Source organism: Phalacrocorax aristotelis, chromosome 5 (assembly GCF_949628215.1).
Source record: "Phalacrocorax aristotelis chromosome 5, bGulAri2.1, whole genome shotgun sequence".
Taxonomy (NCBI): Eukaryota; Metazoa; Chordata; class Aves; order Suliformes; family Phalacrocoracidae; genus Phalacrocorax; species Phalacrocorax aristotelis.
In genome coordinates this window covers 29,450,921-29,466,671 of record NC_134280.1, presented here as the reverse complement: position 1 = coordinate 29,466,671, position 15,751 = coordinate 29,450,921, and the positions used below count along the sequence as shown (strand labels likewise).

The 15,751-nt window shown below is 36.8% G+C and overlaps 1 protein-coding gene across 4 annotated transcripts in view; it reads right to left on the bottom strand.

Annotated features, from left to right (window-relative positions):
• PARD3B (par-3 family cell polarity regulator beta) overlaps window positions 1–15,751 on the bottom strand; it is a 442,892-nt gene that overhangs the window by 187,318 nt on the left and 239,823 nt on the right. For all 4 annotated transcript variants that reach the window (XM_075093709.1, XM_075093712.1, XM_075093710.1 and 1 more), the window contains exons 13-15: window positions 14,192–14,321; window positions 9,139–9,238; window positions 6,891–7,006 (exon numbers count right to left, since the gene is read on the bottom strand). In XM_075093709.1, coding sequence (XP_074949810.1) covers window positions 6,891–7,006; window positions 9,139–9,238; window positions 14,192–14,321 — 346 coding nt within the window. The remainder of the gene's footprint in view (window positions 1–6,890; window positions 7,007–9,138; window positions 9,239–14,191; window positions 14,322–15,751) is intronic.

Genomic DNA, 15,751 nt, shown 5'->3' with positions numbered 1-15,751 from the left:
ACTGTAATCTAACCCCGCCCTTTCATCACAATGAAGGCACTGCATCATCAATTAATTTTTGTTAATGATAGTGTTAATGACATAATTCTCCTGCCATTTTATTTTCTTGGTGAAGCGTTTCCCGATCTAGGAGCAGCATAAATCACTCAGAGAAACTGTGTCAAATGTTGGCTCACAACCATCACTTAGAAAATGCTGCTTGCTGTTCTAGGTTTGCCCTGTAGTACTGCAAACAAAGACCACAGTCATTTACACTAAAATCTACAGGAGCAATAAAATATATGTATTAGGAAGGGCAAACTTGCACTGTCTTAAAATATTTTCCTTCAGTAATTCCCCCTCCTCTCCTCTCTAGTGACAGTGAAACTTCACATAAGGGCCCAATCCATCCCATTCTAGCATCAGCTGGTTATCCACCAGCTACTCATTCTTGAAGGATTATGAGTCCTTGATAGATTCCTTTTCACTTCGATGCTGAAAAGCAGAGACTAACAAAAGCTTGCATAAGGGCCAAGGATAAATTATACTTATGGGGTAAAAAAGGTCAACTTTTTCCAAAATGGCATCTAACACGACATTTGGGATGCCCTGTTCAGCACATTCGAAGACAGGAATAAATCACATCCAAACCAAGATTCTGGATTCTTTTTCTCATCCGTACAAAATTTTCTCCAGTTAGATTTTTCAGAACAACTTCATTAGAACTGATGTAATACTTCAATTCAATTGTATACAGAGAAGGTCTACAAGGGATACATCTTGTGTGTCAGTGCATGAGAATGAAAATGCCTAAGCTGATTCACTATTACTACTTGTTGTGGTAGAACCAGCAGTACAGTTGATGCTGTCCACTGGACATATTTACCTTTAAATGGAAGGTTTTCTCCGGGCAGAAAGTAACATTGTTTTACAATTTCCCAGCCAGCATGGTATAAATTTCTTCACTTTCTTCTAGTGGCACAACAACTACTCATTCCTGAAGGTTACACTGCTAATTGAAGCCATCAGGGATTCTTTTACACTTATGTTGTCTTCTCTAATCCTCTCTCACCTCTGTTCCAGAGAAACTGTACTGGGTTAAAACTGATCCAACCCCCCCACTATGCATCTCCCACATGTCATTAACACTTCTTCCAAACTCCTAGGGTTAAACCACAAGTTTATAATCTAATCTGTCATTCACTCATCGAAAACTTTGACAGGGAACAGATTTAAGACAAAGTATAGGGAACAGATTTATAACAGTGTTCTTAAAAGTTACCTCATTATCATCTGCACTTTCTTTCTTATACTAGCTATAGATTAGCTTAATTGCTATTTTCTCCCCCTAACACTTTAATAATCTAAGTGCATTAACAGATCAACTCACTTCAAACTTACACTAAAGCAGTGTAAGAAACTACCACCTCAACTGTGCGTTACCATTTTCTCAGCTCTGTCACCATCACAGCTCATACAATGCTCGCAGTCTGCTCCACAGCAAGCTTCCTTGAATCTTAGAACAAAACCAGTCCAAAAAGCTGATATTCCCTCCTGCCCACTTCTTCCTTTATGACACAGCTCGCCTTCCCCTCAACTGCATCAATGCAGATTTGTGTAAAACTGAGTAACGGAATTGACCTTGTTAAAAGCCTTTCTTTTCATATAGAATAAACCTAATTTCAGTCTCATTTCAATTCAATACACAGTGCCCCTATCACTTAATAAATGATTTTGTTTCATCCCCTATTTATAGATCTTACAAACAGAATTTTGAAAGTAATTTAAACTACGAAAACTACGTCGTGTTCATTTCTAAAAAATTTGTTCTGCAAAGTGGCCTCAAAAAATATACATCTAATCTGGCCGTCCTAGAAAGTTACACGACATAAGATAGAATAATTTCACAATATCTCTGGGCCCTTGATCCCAAAGACAATCACAGTCATAAGCAATATAGTTTTTCCTAAACTCCTGACATTTTGTTTTTGAAAAGTCTTTCTCTTCAAAAGATGATTTTTAAAATTACTGTTATAAGCCAGCAACATTGAAAAGTCTGTTAGAATTCTGAGCCGTCTTCTCCATTTCCATTAATGTTCTAATGAACTTCTCTGGCTCATAAATGCAGTTCTGAAGTTGGTTTCAACCCAAAGCAACCCAAAAAACGGGTTCCATAGATACAACACAGTTAACAAGATAATGATTTTAAAATACAAGTTTTTTTCCCACTAACACCATAACTCTCACTAGGGACCTCCCAAAATGTATTCTTTTAATTGTATCTGAACCAAAACATTGTTTGAATTGAAAAGTAACCTCCATTAGCTCTGCCTGGTCCTCATTTGGTTATGTTTTGAGATATTTATTTCAATACCCAAAATTATACTCAGAGTAAGAATAATCTGGTTCAGAGCAAACCACAAAGAAGCAAATGGCTAGTAGCATCTTGATTGCATTTTCCATATCCTTCTGGATACAGAACACTAGTTTCTCTTTGTTTTGAGGTATTTTAAAAATATGAACTGTAATTGAATGCATCACTCCACTAATAAAGAAATTATCATTTAGTTAAATATTGGCTTCCTTGCAGAATACTCCATACCTTACATCTTGCATATTTACTTGCTAATTATTCCTAAATACATAAATAAGCTGGCCAATATCTTTAATAAATATGGCCCAAGGCTAAGGGACTCTAAGTATGCCTAATGGTGTTTTAGCAAATAATTTTTCACTCACATTTAAAATCAAGTAAAGGACATTTCCATTTCTTCAGGCTGCAGAGCTTAATCAGTTAACATCTATGGGTTTTTGCTTTTGATGGAGAAATGAAGGAGGAGCTGAGCAGTACCTTGGGATAGCGGTCATGGGTTATTATACCAACATCCTCAAATATAAATCTACACAGTGCTTTGCCTGAATTGATACACAACAAAATTGCTACATACTCATATGATTCAATTTCATGTTGCTTCAGGTTAAAACAAACCACACTTTCATGTGTTTTAATACAATTCCCATGGCTGTAGTTTTTACAGCACATTTATGCATAGCCTAAATCACTCCCGTGCATAACGATTTATGGAAAATAAGGGCATTGGAGATAAATAACAAAACACCTTCTTTCCTTTCTTTTTCTTCAAGCACACCAATTTTCACCTTCCAATACAACATAAAAAAAAAATCCATATTGCCATTCATTCTCCACAAAAATTACCTTTTTAATACAGCTAAAAGAAAGAAAAACACTACTGAAAATGCATTCTGATGAATTATTATATAGAAATTCTTCTCTAGACAACTGTGGTAATGTATGGGAAAATATGTGTGTATGAAGGTTGTTAAAGGAAAGGGAAAATCATCCTTCCAATGACTTGTATAGAAGCCATTGATTTCTTAATTTTCAGTCTGCCATTAAGTTTCAAGAAAGGGTACCCACTTAAGTGGGAAGGGACTACACAACATTTATTTCTAGCATTTCTGAATTTGTTTTGCTTATTTTTAATACTATGCTGTAAGCACAAGTCCAAACTTGGCATGCAGTCTAAATTTGGTCAGTACTGGCATACACTGTAAGTCAGGCTTCGGCTGGCCCTGCACAAATTCTTGAAATCACAGTATAAGGAGAATCTTTTTTTTGCTAAAATATTCAAACACCATCATCCAGAACAAAAAAAAATTATGCAACTGAGTGGACATGCCAGGTGCCAGGATCAGTAGAAGGAAAGGGCTGGCTCTGCTCTTTTGTCATTACCCGTTCAAAATAAAAGTACACAAGGCAAAGAAAAGATACACCGTAAGACACAGGATATGAACTCTACCAGTGATGCAGAAAGTGCTGTCATTATCTCAACACAGCAGCAGGGAAGAACATTGCGACTTATAGCTAATACGGAACTAATCTGTACCCTGAATGAAGCTGTAAATTTTGACAAGCCTGTGACCACTGTGTAAATGACAGATGCTAAAGCAGGGAACCAGTCACCCTGCCTCCATACACTTTGCGCAAAGGCATCTGTACATAGAAGGCAAGGTTCTGCTCATGCCTGTAAAACCAAAGAAATTATCACAGTACCACTATACTTGCCTTTTTGGTGGTGTTTTTATTACATTTCTACAACAGTAACTCAGTAACTCACACATGCCACTGATTTTTGTTTTATTTTTTAAAGTAGACTCAAGCAAAAACTAACTCATCTGCAAATAACCCGAGTTCTTCAAATACACCAACTCCAGACTATGCCACTTTTGGATTCATGCAATGTGAATTTAGCAGTTAAGAGCTGTATCAGTTCATACAACTCATGGCACACACATGACGGCATAGAGCCCTGCCTAAACAACCAGGCGGCAGTGGTTCATGTCCTCTGCTCCTGTCCAGCTGCCCTATCAACAATACGGAAATGCACCGAGAGTCAATAAACTAAACCGTATCTGCCCTACCAGCAAGTAACCTCCAGGTTTTGCAGCATGTGCCAAGTTCCTTTCATTGCAAGATTTGCCCCTCCAGTTGTTTTCCTTTCCATTGCATTATTGCTGCTGTTGTTGTTACTGTTTTAATTATTAAATTGTTCTTAACCCACAAGCTTTACCTTTCTGATATTCTCCCCCATCCCGCCAGTAGGGGAGAGAGCGAGCGGCTGCGTGGGGCTGGGTTGCCAGCTAAACCACAACTTCCCATCTTTTTTTTTTTTTTGTGGCAAGCAATGCACTGAAATCAGTAATGGGTACACAGCTGCATGCTGGGATGAGAAGTTACCACGTCATGACTGCAGTTAAGTAACAAGCAAAATATAAAAACAAACTAAGAAATAACTTTCCTTCCCCAAAAATCAATTTTGGAGTGTGCGTTATATGAATGCTCTATTTGGAAGCACAGTTTTATATACCAAATTATTGGGATTTTATCTGCATTAGAAGCATTTTATATTGCAGTTACTCCACTTAAGATTTTCATGTCTCTCTTCCTATTTCCCTTCCAGCCAGAAGCTTGTGCTTAAAAAACTTTCAGAAGGTGGAAAGTCGAAAAGGTACTTCACTGCTTCCTAGAGAATGACTGGAAAAGGTCCTAGCTTTCATCTTCCTCAGTTTCTTTAACTGCCAAGCTATGTGCAAGCCATTTTACTTCATCTATTGTTATTTATATAACACAGGATGGGTGCAGTTCTTTTGTAGTCCCTCCAGTTCTTCAAACGATTATCTCAGGTAATAAATTTACCTTCATATCACCATATCTGAGGCCTCCAATCAGACTGTTTATTATCCCTTTTGTTTTTTACTTTCATAGCAGAAGGGGCATTTTCAACAGCTACCTTCTACAAGCAACAATTTTTGAAAGATCTTAAAGACATCTTCATACCCAATTTTTGTTTTACTTTTTGCACCCAATTTCGTTTTCAGTTTTAACCATTACAATTTACTGACTCGAATACATTCTCAAAGCATTGTTTCTGGGTGTCAAGAACAGACTGCTTATATGGATTTGAATCTCGCAATACAGGTGAACACAGACCAGGACAAAAGGAAGTACAAGTTACCTGGGAGTTCCGAATATGCTCAAGCTCACTCCCATTGCCTAATTTGACATTGGTGCCTGTGAGCATTCTTTCTAGCGACTTCTGTGGGAGCTATAAGTAAACCTTTCCAAAAGAAGACTCAGTAAAGTTGGACAATATTTTTTCAGTAGACTAATACACATTTTGATTCATGTCTGTAAACTGATTCCTTTGTTGAGGAGCATTTCCACTCGTAAAAAAAAAAATCTAACATATTACTCTTCATCAAAACAGTGTAAGAGAACTGCGAAAGGATGAATTTCTGGTCTGGTCACGCACTAGTTTTAAAATTCTGCCTTAAGCACTCCCCTAAATGAATTCTTATCCATTCTTATTCTGCATTAATAACCAAGTTTCCTCACTCCATTAGAGGAGTACACATATTTTATGTTAAAATATTACATGAAAATGACAATACAAATCAACAATACAAAAACTAAGACCAATGTAGAGCGTTTCAGGAAACTGAAAATCAGCACCATCAAAAAATACCTTGAAACTATATATGAAATTAATAATTTTCTATTAATGGTGTACATCTATTATTAGAGACATCCTAATAGTAGGTCTCAAAGTTACTCCAGTAACACCTGAACTAGAAGAAAAAACAGATAAAGAATGAGAGCCACAATGAACTAAAAGGAAAAAGAAAAGCTTATTTAGTTTTCTTTGAGGCTTAAGAGCTTTGCAATTTTTTTCTTGAACCCTCAATTAAAATACGTCTGTTTTCAGCTGCAACAACCCTTCAATCCTCTACCTGCAAATGCTTTCCCAGTACTGAAAGAACCATTTACTTTCTGCTTCACCCACCCTGCAAGATTTTCTGCACAGCACTGATGGGTAGAGGACCATAACCTTACCACTCTTCAAGCATTTATAAAGATCATCATCTACACTTTGATTGCCTGTGTTTGTCATTGTCAATGAAGAAATATACAACGTGTCTTGGAAAGTTAGCCTTTCTCTCCACTGTAGTTTTGCAATCATTTATATTCTATACGAAAATGACTGGTTATTGCTGTTTTGCTGTATTTTCTGGCATACAAGACTTGTACAGAAATTCTTTCTGCTCATTTTTACTCACGCTCCCTCTTTTCCTCAGCTAAGATTTCAATACAATGGTTAGAATGGCCTAAAGGGAAAAAAAAACCAAAACAAACCCCTTCTTCAGCTTCAGTAAAAAGGGTACTTGCAATTACATGCTACAGGAGGCGGACCATTGTCCCCATCACTGCAGCTCCTCTGCAGAACTTACTCCCTGATGTTTGTGTTTAAGAAACAAAAGCAAGAAACAGAGATGGTGCAGATGGGCTAAGGCTATAAAGCTGACCTATATGTCACCCCACCCCTTCTTACCCAGATCCATGCTTTTTGAGGCTTTCAGATTAATTGATTCAGACTGCTTGGCTGGTGTCAAAGATCTGAAGTTGATGTGCTGATCTGTTAAATGCACTGCTGAATTTATGATAGGGCTGCAGGAAAAGGGAAAAAACCCATGAAGAATATTTAGGCACCAGTTCAAAACACAAGAGAACTAATTAAAGCATGCACAAATATAAATGCATTTTAAAATCAGTTATTGATCCTCAACTTTCTTTTCTTAGACTTAACACATCCAGTCCGTTGTTTTTCATCACAGATGCAAATATATATGCAAATGCTTAGTGATAATTGCTTTTAAACAATTTGTGTTTTATTTAGCAGAAGAGAGGAACATACCAGCACCTGCTAATTTTTTTTTTATCATTTTGGTACTTCTATTGAACCACTGCATTTCCAAAATATGCTACAGAAAGTTGGAAAAATACTGCCCAACATACCTGGCTCAATTCTACTTCATCTGCTAATATAAAGTTATTTTACAGGCTTGAACCACTTCCTTAGAGGCTGGAGCCTTGAGGTCTTATCAAGGGTGCTATAACACTCTAAAGAATTCCAAGGTATTGTAGTTCGGATTTTGGGTTTTTGTTTCATTTTAAAAATTATTTTACTTCAAGTTAGGCAAATATCTAAACATTTCAAAATTCCACCTGAGAGAAACGCCAAGTAACTTTCATCTGGAAGGAGCCAAAACACCTCACTGCAATGCATGTGAGGTCTTCCCTGTCTCATTTCAATTAGAAATACAATTTTCTTCTTAATACTCTAAAATAAAAAAAATCAGGTCCAAAATTAAAAACATTTATTTCCAAACTGTTCAAAAGGTTCGGTCAAAAGGTTTGGTTTTACAATGTCAAAACAATTTCCCCAGTATTTTGCTGAAACACAATTTCAATGAAATCAGGATGACTTGACACAGCAATTCAATTTCAACAGAACTTAAGCTCCAAATGGAAAACCAACACAAGACTGGAAAAAAGTCAGGGTGGGAGAAAGGGCCTGTAAATTCATCATCATTTCAATATGTCGTTACCGTTTAAGAGAATGTTTTTGCTCCCAGCTTGTTTAAAAATTAGGAACAAATTCTAGCAAACAACTGCAGTTGAGAATTTAATGCAGAGTTCCATTGGTCTATGTAGACTTCTGTTTGGGTACCATTTCATACACACCTGACTGGGAGACCAGAAATTATGAAATTACTCTAGAGAAATTAGTCTACTTTAGCAAAAAGAAAAGAGTTACAAAAGTCTTCACTGTACGAAAAATTCAAGGTATACATAATAAATCTACTCTTTGATACTACATGCATCCAGTCATTTAAAGGGTAGTTTTTAATCATATCTGTGCACACAAGGACAGAAGTATGGCTAAGGTTTTAGTTGAAGTGCATACTTTCCTAATATCATTGCAATAAAACAGTTGCACGACTATCAAAACTGAATACACACAAAATGGGTAAACAGTTTTCAACATTGAATTGTCAGCATCAGAAGTATGATAGGTTGAAATGATGCTTTGATTTGAATCCTGTGCTAGTGACAGACTAAGTATATGCCATCAGGAACTTCAGTATGTTTACACTTTTTTCTGCACTTTCAAACTTCCATATTTACTAAGGAAATTAAAGCTCTTAGTTACCATCAAGAACACCAACCTTTACAAAAGGTCTTCTTGAAATACCTGAGAAATCTACTCAATGCATTTACAACTGGTAAAGTGTCCATTAATTTTTCCTCTACACATTTCAATGTTCAAACTTACTGAAGCTTAATTTTGTAACCTCAAGAACGTCTTTGGCTGATGTGCTGCATAAGAAGATTCAGTTTCCTACAAACTGAATTTGGCTAGGACTTTTAAAGCTTTAAAAGACTTTGGGCACTGCATCTACACATAGCATCCACTGGTATAGTTTTAAATTAACTTTTTAAAAAAAAAAATTGGGATTGTGTTTTGGGATTCTTTTTGTTTAACTGAACACATGCTGGGTGTGGTGATCCGTGTATCATGGATAGCAGGCGTACTGCACTCATGAACTACTGAAATAATCGACACACTAAATGCTAAAAGAACAGTCCCAGCTTATAGTAAAGGATCATGCAGGTGACTAAACCAGTGGTACAAATTTTTACTAAATATAATGTGATTTTAAAATCAATTAGAACTACTATCACAACCGCTGATGAGCAATTAGGGCTGTAACTATTAAGAATAGCCAAAGGCCAACCTATGATTGTAATCCTCATTCAGCAGATCCTCACTGGGGTGCGGTGGGAGAGGTGGAGGGGTTTCATTTTCGCCATTGCCACGATCAGACACTGGCAACTCTGAAATAAAATTTTAAAAGGGGTTAAATAAGCCACAGAAACAAGTACATTACACCAGTTCACTGATCAATGACTGGAAGGCCTCAAACAATGCTGAAGTGAGCCACAAATTATTCAAATCCCTAAACTAACTAAACTAGAATTAAAATCACATGAAGCAGAAAATATACCCCTTGGGATATCCTGAGGAGCTGATTTTCAGATTTGCATATGCATAATTAAAGATAAATATAAGGAAACTTTGTGCTTATAGTGAAGTTGAGCGCAAGACAAATTGGTTTACTCCATTTGAGTGGATTTTCACTTCTACATAGCTGCATCCTGATTGTAGGTTCATACTCTCATTCATTCCCTTTGATGGGAAGCATTTGCCACCTTTCATGTACGGAAGAGAACCACATTCTCATCAAAGAGTTCAGAAGAAGAAATATTTGTTATCCCATGGCAAGAGAAGAAATAGGCATTTCTGAACTACAGTCTTCATTTTCCTACCATTATGCTAATTCCTTTTTTACCTTTACAAAAGGCATTCAGCTCACACCCGGAAATTATTTTGGACCAACAAAACCATGAACTACTCAAACCATTCAGTGGTTTGCTAAACAACACCACATACATACCTGCAGTGTTTAATATGACTGCTGTGCCTGCTGTAGGCCAGTTCGTATTGTCCTGTAAACTCACCTCCCAATCTCAAGGTCTAATCTTACAAAAGTCCCTACATTTTTCAATGTAGAGCTGTCTTCACCCCTCCAAAATTTACACAGATGCTTAATAATTCTTGGGTTTCAATGGCAGGTAAGCAATTTAACAATACTGACATACCACACTTTCATGTGACCTGTTCTGTTGCGTTGAATGTTGCTAGTCCTTTTGCACAATCCTGCATAAAAGCAGTAATTTAACTTGAGAGAAAAGGGTTTTACAAGGAGCAGATCAAGGCAGACAGCAATAGATTACACTTATTCGATAAACACTGAGATAGTTCCCTAAAAGCAGACAAAAAAACCCCAAAACAAACAGCCAAACAAAGAATCAACAACCAAACATCCAACAAAACCACAGTATTAGCTTAAGAACCCTATGAAACTCCTACTGGCTCGATAGCCTCCTAAAGATCAGAAACATAAGAAATAGTCCAAACCCTGTATCTCATGAAAACTGAGAACATCATCAGAAGAAACTGAAGGTGAGCAGATGAGGAGAAAGGTTCTAATGAGACCTTAAAAAAAACATCAATTGCCAGTCCGACGCAGAAAACAGGTGTGCTACCTAACACACATGCACATGGGCTTCTTGCATTATGATCACATTCTTTCAGATTGTAATTTAAGGACAGGAAATAGAGACGAGGAGTAAAGGGCAAGCTCTCACAGTAAAAAGAATTTAAAACAAAGGGGAAACTTGTATTGTTCAATCTAATTAAATTATTGAAAAGATGAATCGGAAGATGAAAAAATTTACTCATGTAAAACACCCAGAACTACCAAAACCAATCAGACTATGAAGCTCTACAAAAAGGTTGCAGCATATTAAGTAAGTAGGAAATGCAGGTGAAATTCCCTGTCAGTGACTGCAAAGCGATACACATGGGAGTAGCAGAAAACTCTTGACACATACACAAAGGCTATTACTTCAGTAATTATCACTCAGGAACAATACAATAGAAGAGCACTGGATTGTTCTTTGGATATATGCTTAGTGAAGTCAAAGGGAAACAGACATTCAGAGCTTTAAGAAAATTCCCAACACTCCATCTAGAACTCAAGAGTTAATGGTGTGCCTAGTTTTAAAACAGCATCTAAGGTTTCATTCTACCTACCTGAAAAAGGATGTAATATAATTCAGAAACATACTGAAAAGGTGGCAAGGGTAGTTGGACACTTGTAGAAACACTCCTACAAGAAACATGGGCTAGTATTCTTTGGTTTAGAATGAAAAGCAATAAGAGGGGATACGAACAGTCTACGAATTTCTAAAAGCTATGCATAAGGTGAAAAGGAAGCTCTCACTGTCTCATACACAGTAACTAGAAGGCACCCAGTGTAACTATCAAGTAGCACACCTAGGACAAACACAAAGCAGTGTTTTTTCCTGTGCAATTAAATCATGGAACTCATTGTCATGAGGAAGTTTTGGAAACTAGATTTTTAAAAAATATTAGAAATGGGCTAAAAGTTAAAGAGGTATCAATGGCACAATGGTCCAGACAGAAACTTTGATTTAGGAAGTCTCTAAACCACTGACTACCCAAAGTAGAAAACAGATGCCTGATGGAAGGAAGGGGGAAAGACAGAAAGAAAGAACCACACCACACCCTACACTGTGTCTTACCTTCTTTGAGCAGCCTCCGATAGCCATAGCTGGAGAGATTGAGCATATCATGTAGTTATAGTAACTGTGATTCACAGTAACTAATACATCATTTCACAAGGCTGTTTGGTGATGGGTTACCACTGGCATTTTTCTTGCAGTACACAAATGGTACACACAGGAAAATGTCAGACTTCCTGAGCGAATCAGAAATTATCACAAGGGACTATAGCTCCCAGCAAAATGGGAGCAGGAGCAAAAGAGTGAGAGAATTTAACCTAACTGGCTCCATGCTCAAGACCTCAGGAAACCATCTTAACAGATCCAGAGAGATCAGAGGAACAGCTAAGCCACTAAACAAAATGTACTGAATTTTCAGACATTGAGCAGCTTAAGAGAGTAAATAATTGAGCCTGTCTGTAAGATATATGTAATGTTTGCAAGCAAAAGTAAAACATTAATTCAAAATTTCACTTAGTTTTCTATCGACGTTACCACACATATGAAAACAGCAATGCTTGTACAACCATGAAGCCTTGGCAGTCTGTGGTAGTAGAGAGAGTTCATGATTATTCTACTACTTAACCGGAGATGACAGCATTTCCCCTATAACCATTTATAACGTAGGGTTATAAGAAATATATAAAAACCTCTAATGAAACACATTCCAGTAATCTTTCAACACCAGAAATGTAAAGCTGCTGGCAGTGAAGTATCAATTCTCAAAGAGGTTGCTCTAAAAAACAGTGAATCTGTGCAACAGCTTGGCAGCTAAAGAAGTGAGGACCTGAAGGCAGCAAGTATTATTCATGCAAAAATAAAACAAATAATGGCATTTCAATATTGGATCAGTACCCCTCCCCCTTATTTAAATATCCACAGGCAAGACAAAATGTAATGTTTTGGCTATAACCACTTTTCCCCAGACATTAGTTTTTCTTGCTCATGTATAATAAAAAAGACTCTTGATACAGACAGCAATATTAGCAGGCCAAGCTTCAGCGTATTTTTGCTGAGCTTTTATAATCATTTTACTGGTAGGAGCAGTGAATGATACTGGAAATAACTTATTAGAAAACATTAATTGAGAAAGTGACATTTTATTAAACATAATATAGCTCCTTCTATAAAAATCTCTTATTATACTTTGCAAAAAATGTACCAACCATATTTCTACATACAAGATCTGGACAGTACACCATAAGAACTTACAAGGGACTGTTCCTGCCTGTCACAAGAAGCTCACATTGTGACTCATGCCCTTAAACAGACACACAACCTAAAGTTCACAACTGAGTTAAATGAGGGTTGCACACAGGTGTAGTGGTTTGCCTTTACAGATGCCTTGAAAGACTGAGGACAAAACTTTATATGAAACAATGCAAAAAAATTTTTTGAACCAGTGACTGGAAATAAGTGACAAGCTGATATGTAAGCAGAATGAGTATTAGTTCAATAATAATTAATACTACGACTTCAAAATTAGACAAAGTTTTCTATCATGTGCAGGACTGCTGTAAGCCCAAAGTGTCTTTCACAAAGAAAATTTCAGATTGGAGCCCTACTGCAGACACCCCGCTGCTGAAAATGCCTATGCAGTTCTCCCATAAGATCACTTAAAATTTAGTCATCAAATGCCAAACCTTCAATAGAAATTGTAATACAATGATACTTCCAGTAAGTGCTAGAAACATCTTCGTCATCTGTTGCCCACTGACTCAATTCCAAACTGCTCCCTGGGCATGGCTGGGAAGCCATGGTTTTGGTTAAAAGCAACACACACAGCCATCACAACAGCCTATGAAATTACTTTTTGCAGGCCACCCATATTCCACAGTTGTCTAGGGAAGTGGGAAAAAATCGTGCATAATTCAACTACAACAAAGAAAATCTTTTTTTTCCAATTGGAAGGTATTTAAGTATGCCCTTGACTTGAAGGATAAGAGCACACTTAAAAGGATGTGGGTCCAGACCATCTCAAATACTTAAATCTTTTCAAATAACTTGTATCTTGCTGAGTCAGGTGCAAATTGGACAGATAGATGCTATCAGAAATGAAAGAAGACAGGAAAATAAGTGGTCTTAAAAGCTCTTATATGCTTGCATATATAGGTCTTCTTTGTACAATGTACAAGTCTACCTAAATATTTTTTAATTAGTTCATTAATATAATTCCAATTTGTAAATTAAGGAAATGTTTCTAACCTTTAAACAAATTTTACCTTCAAGTCTAAAATAAGCAATTGTACTTTATTAATATCACACTTTTGTATAAATTAATGTAGCTTATAATATCCTGGGATATAATCTAAGAATTCAATGCAAAAATCATTGCACTCATTAAAGATATATAGAAAATAAACATTTTGACAACATATATTTTGCACTCATCATTTGTTTTTTATCCAACCTTACGTGTTGGGGCAGCGAGCTAGAAACTGTTACTTAAACTGGAATTTGTGCCAGGAATCTAATTCACAACTTCTGAGTCAGCTCTCCCACCCTCGCTGGATCTTCAAGCCTCGAAGTAACATAGTGTGCACTCACTCTAATTAACTGCTTTTCCAATGGCTGTGGATTTCAAAAAACAAAAACACAAAGCACTTTCTTTTAGCACAGAGAAGGATATCTAGAGATTACCTTTTTTTCTTTCCTGAGGACTGCATGTTACAAATTGCTGAAGAATGGCATCGTTGCGTCGGGAAGCAGATGCAAAGTTATGACTCCCGTCAAAGGATGATTTTTGAAAGACTCCCTGGTCTGAGCGCTCCTAAGGAAAAACAGAACCACACATTGTAACCAAAAAAATTTAAACATTCAAGAATGCAGAAAATCAGCTATCACTACAGACAGTGCACAAGTACAGTGTAATGTTATGTTCATTGCACATTGCTTCCTTTCAAATGAGAAACTTGAAAGGTATCTTCAAAATGGCTGTTTTTGCTGACCATGAAATAAAACAATATCCAAGCAATAACAACCATTAAGAATGATGTACAAAAATGAAGAGTTTTTTTTTTTTAATGACCCACAACTGGCTTCATTCAAATTCTCCATCTGGGAGGGCAGCTTGTGACATTGTCAACACAAGTACACGGGCAATGCCAATGGTATTTTTCTGCCAGCCAGCTGGTTCCCTTCTCTCAGAGACTGAGTGCATATGTTCTGATGATCACACACTAGCGCAGTTTTGCAAGTAAGGAGTTACACCAAACTCCCAAACACAGGTCTTCTGGCTAGCAGCTAAACAAACTCCTGTCACACCTCTAGTCAGCTTTTCTTTTGAGACATTCCACCCCCTGCCCCCCCATACATGCCACAACGTCTAATTTATTCTCCTGAGCAGTTGCTTAAAAGAAAAAAAAAAAGAAAAAAAAAAAACAGTTTCTAAAACTGGGACAGACCCAGAAAGACATTTCTGTACTCGTTATTCAGGGAAAACAGAAAACCCACACAGGGGAATATTATGGCTAGTTTTCAAAATAACCTTTATAGTTTCTGTGATTTTTATATCTGTTTTTTTAAGGGGCCTCGAACTGGCTTCTATTTTTAAAGTGTGTGTTCATTGTGCCAGCAAATGTTACACTAACTATATCATTCCTTAAACTTCATAGTCATAGCTAGAGAAGAAATGCACATACAATTTCTTTGTAAAATGATGCAAGTGGTTTAATGCATTGGCATGTGATTGCCTGCAAACCAACACATGAAAAAGGACAGCGTGTTACACCACCTTGCAACCTGCCTTCCAAGTGTAATAAAAATTATAAAATAATAAAAATTAATCAAAATAAAAATAATTCTATAATAAAAACAATAAAAAATAGTAGTAATAAAATGGAAAAAATGCACCTCAGGACAGAAATCACTGCTGGGATGCTCATGGTGACAATATGGCTACAAATGTAGTCTCAGTGGACAGGCAATACATGCAGCAATTCTCTCTTCCTCCTCTGTGCAGCATGAATCATTTGAAAAGACTATTTTGAATCTCTACACAGAAACACACACACCACACAGCCACTGACAATTATGTTTCTTCTCATTCCTGGAAATCCTTTAGTTTACACAGGATTCCTTATGCCACAAGATTCCTTACATCATTTACTACTTTCTCATGGATACTGCTAGCTAAATTAAGCCTTGCAACATCCAAACTACTGCTACATTGAAGACTTGTACCCGGTGGGATAGGGAGCC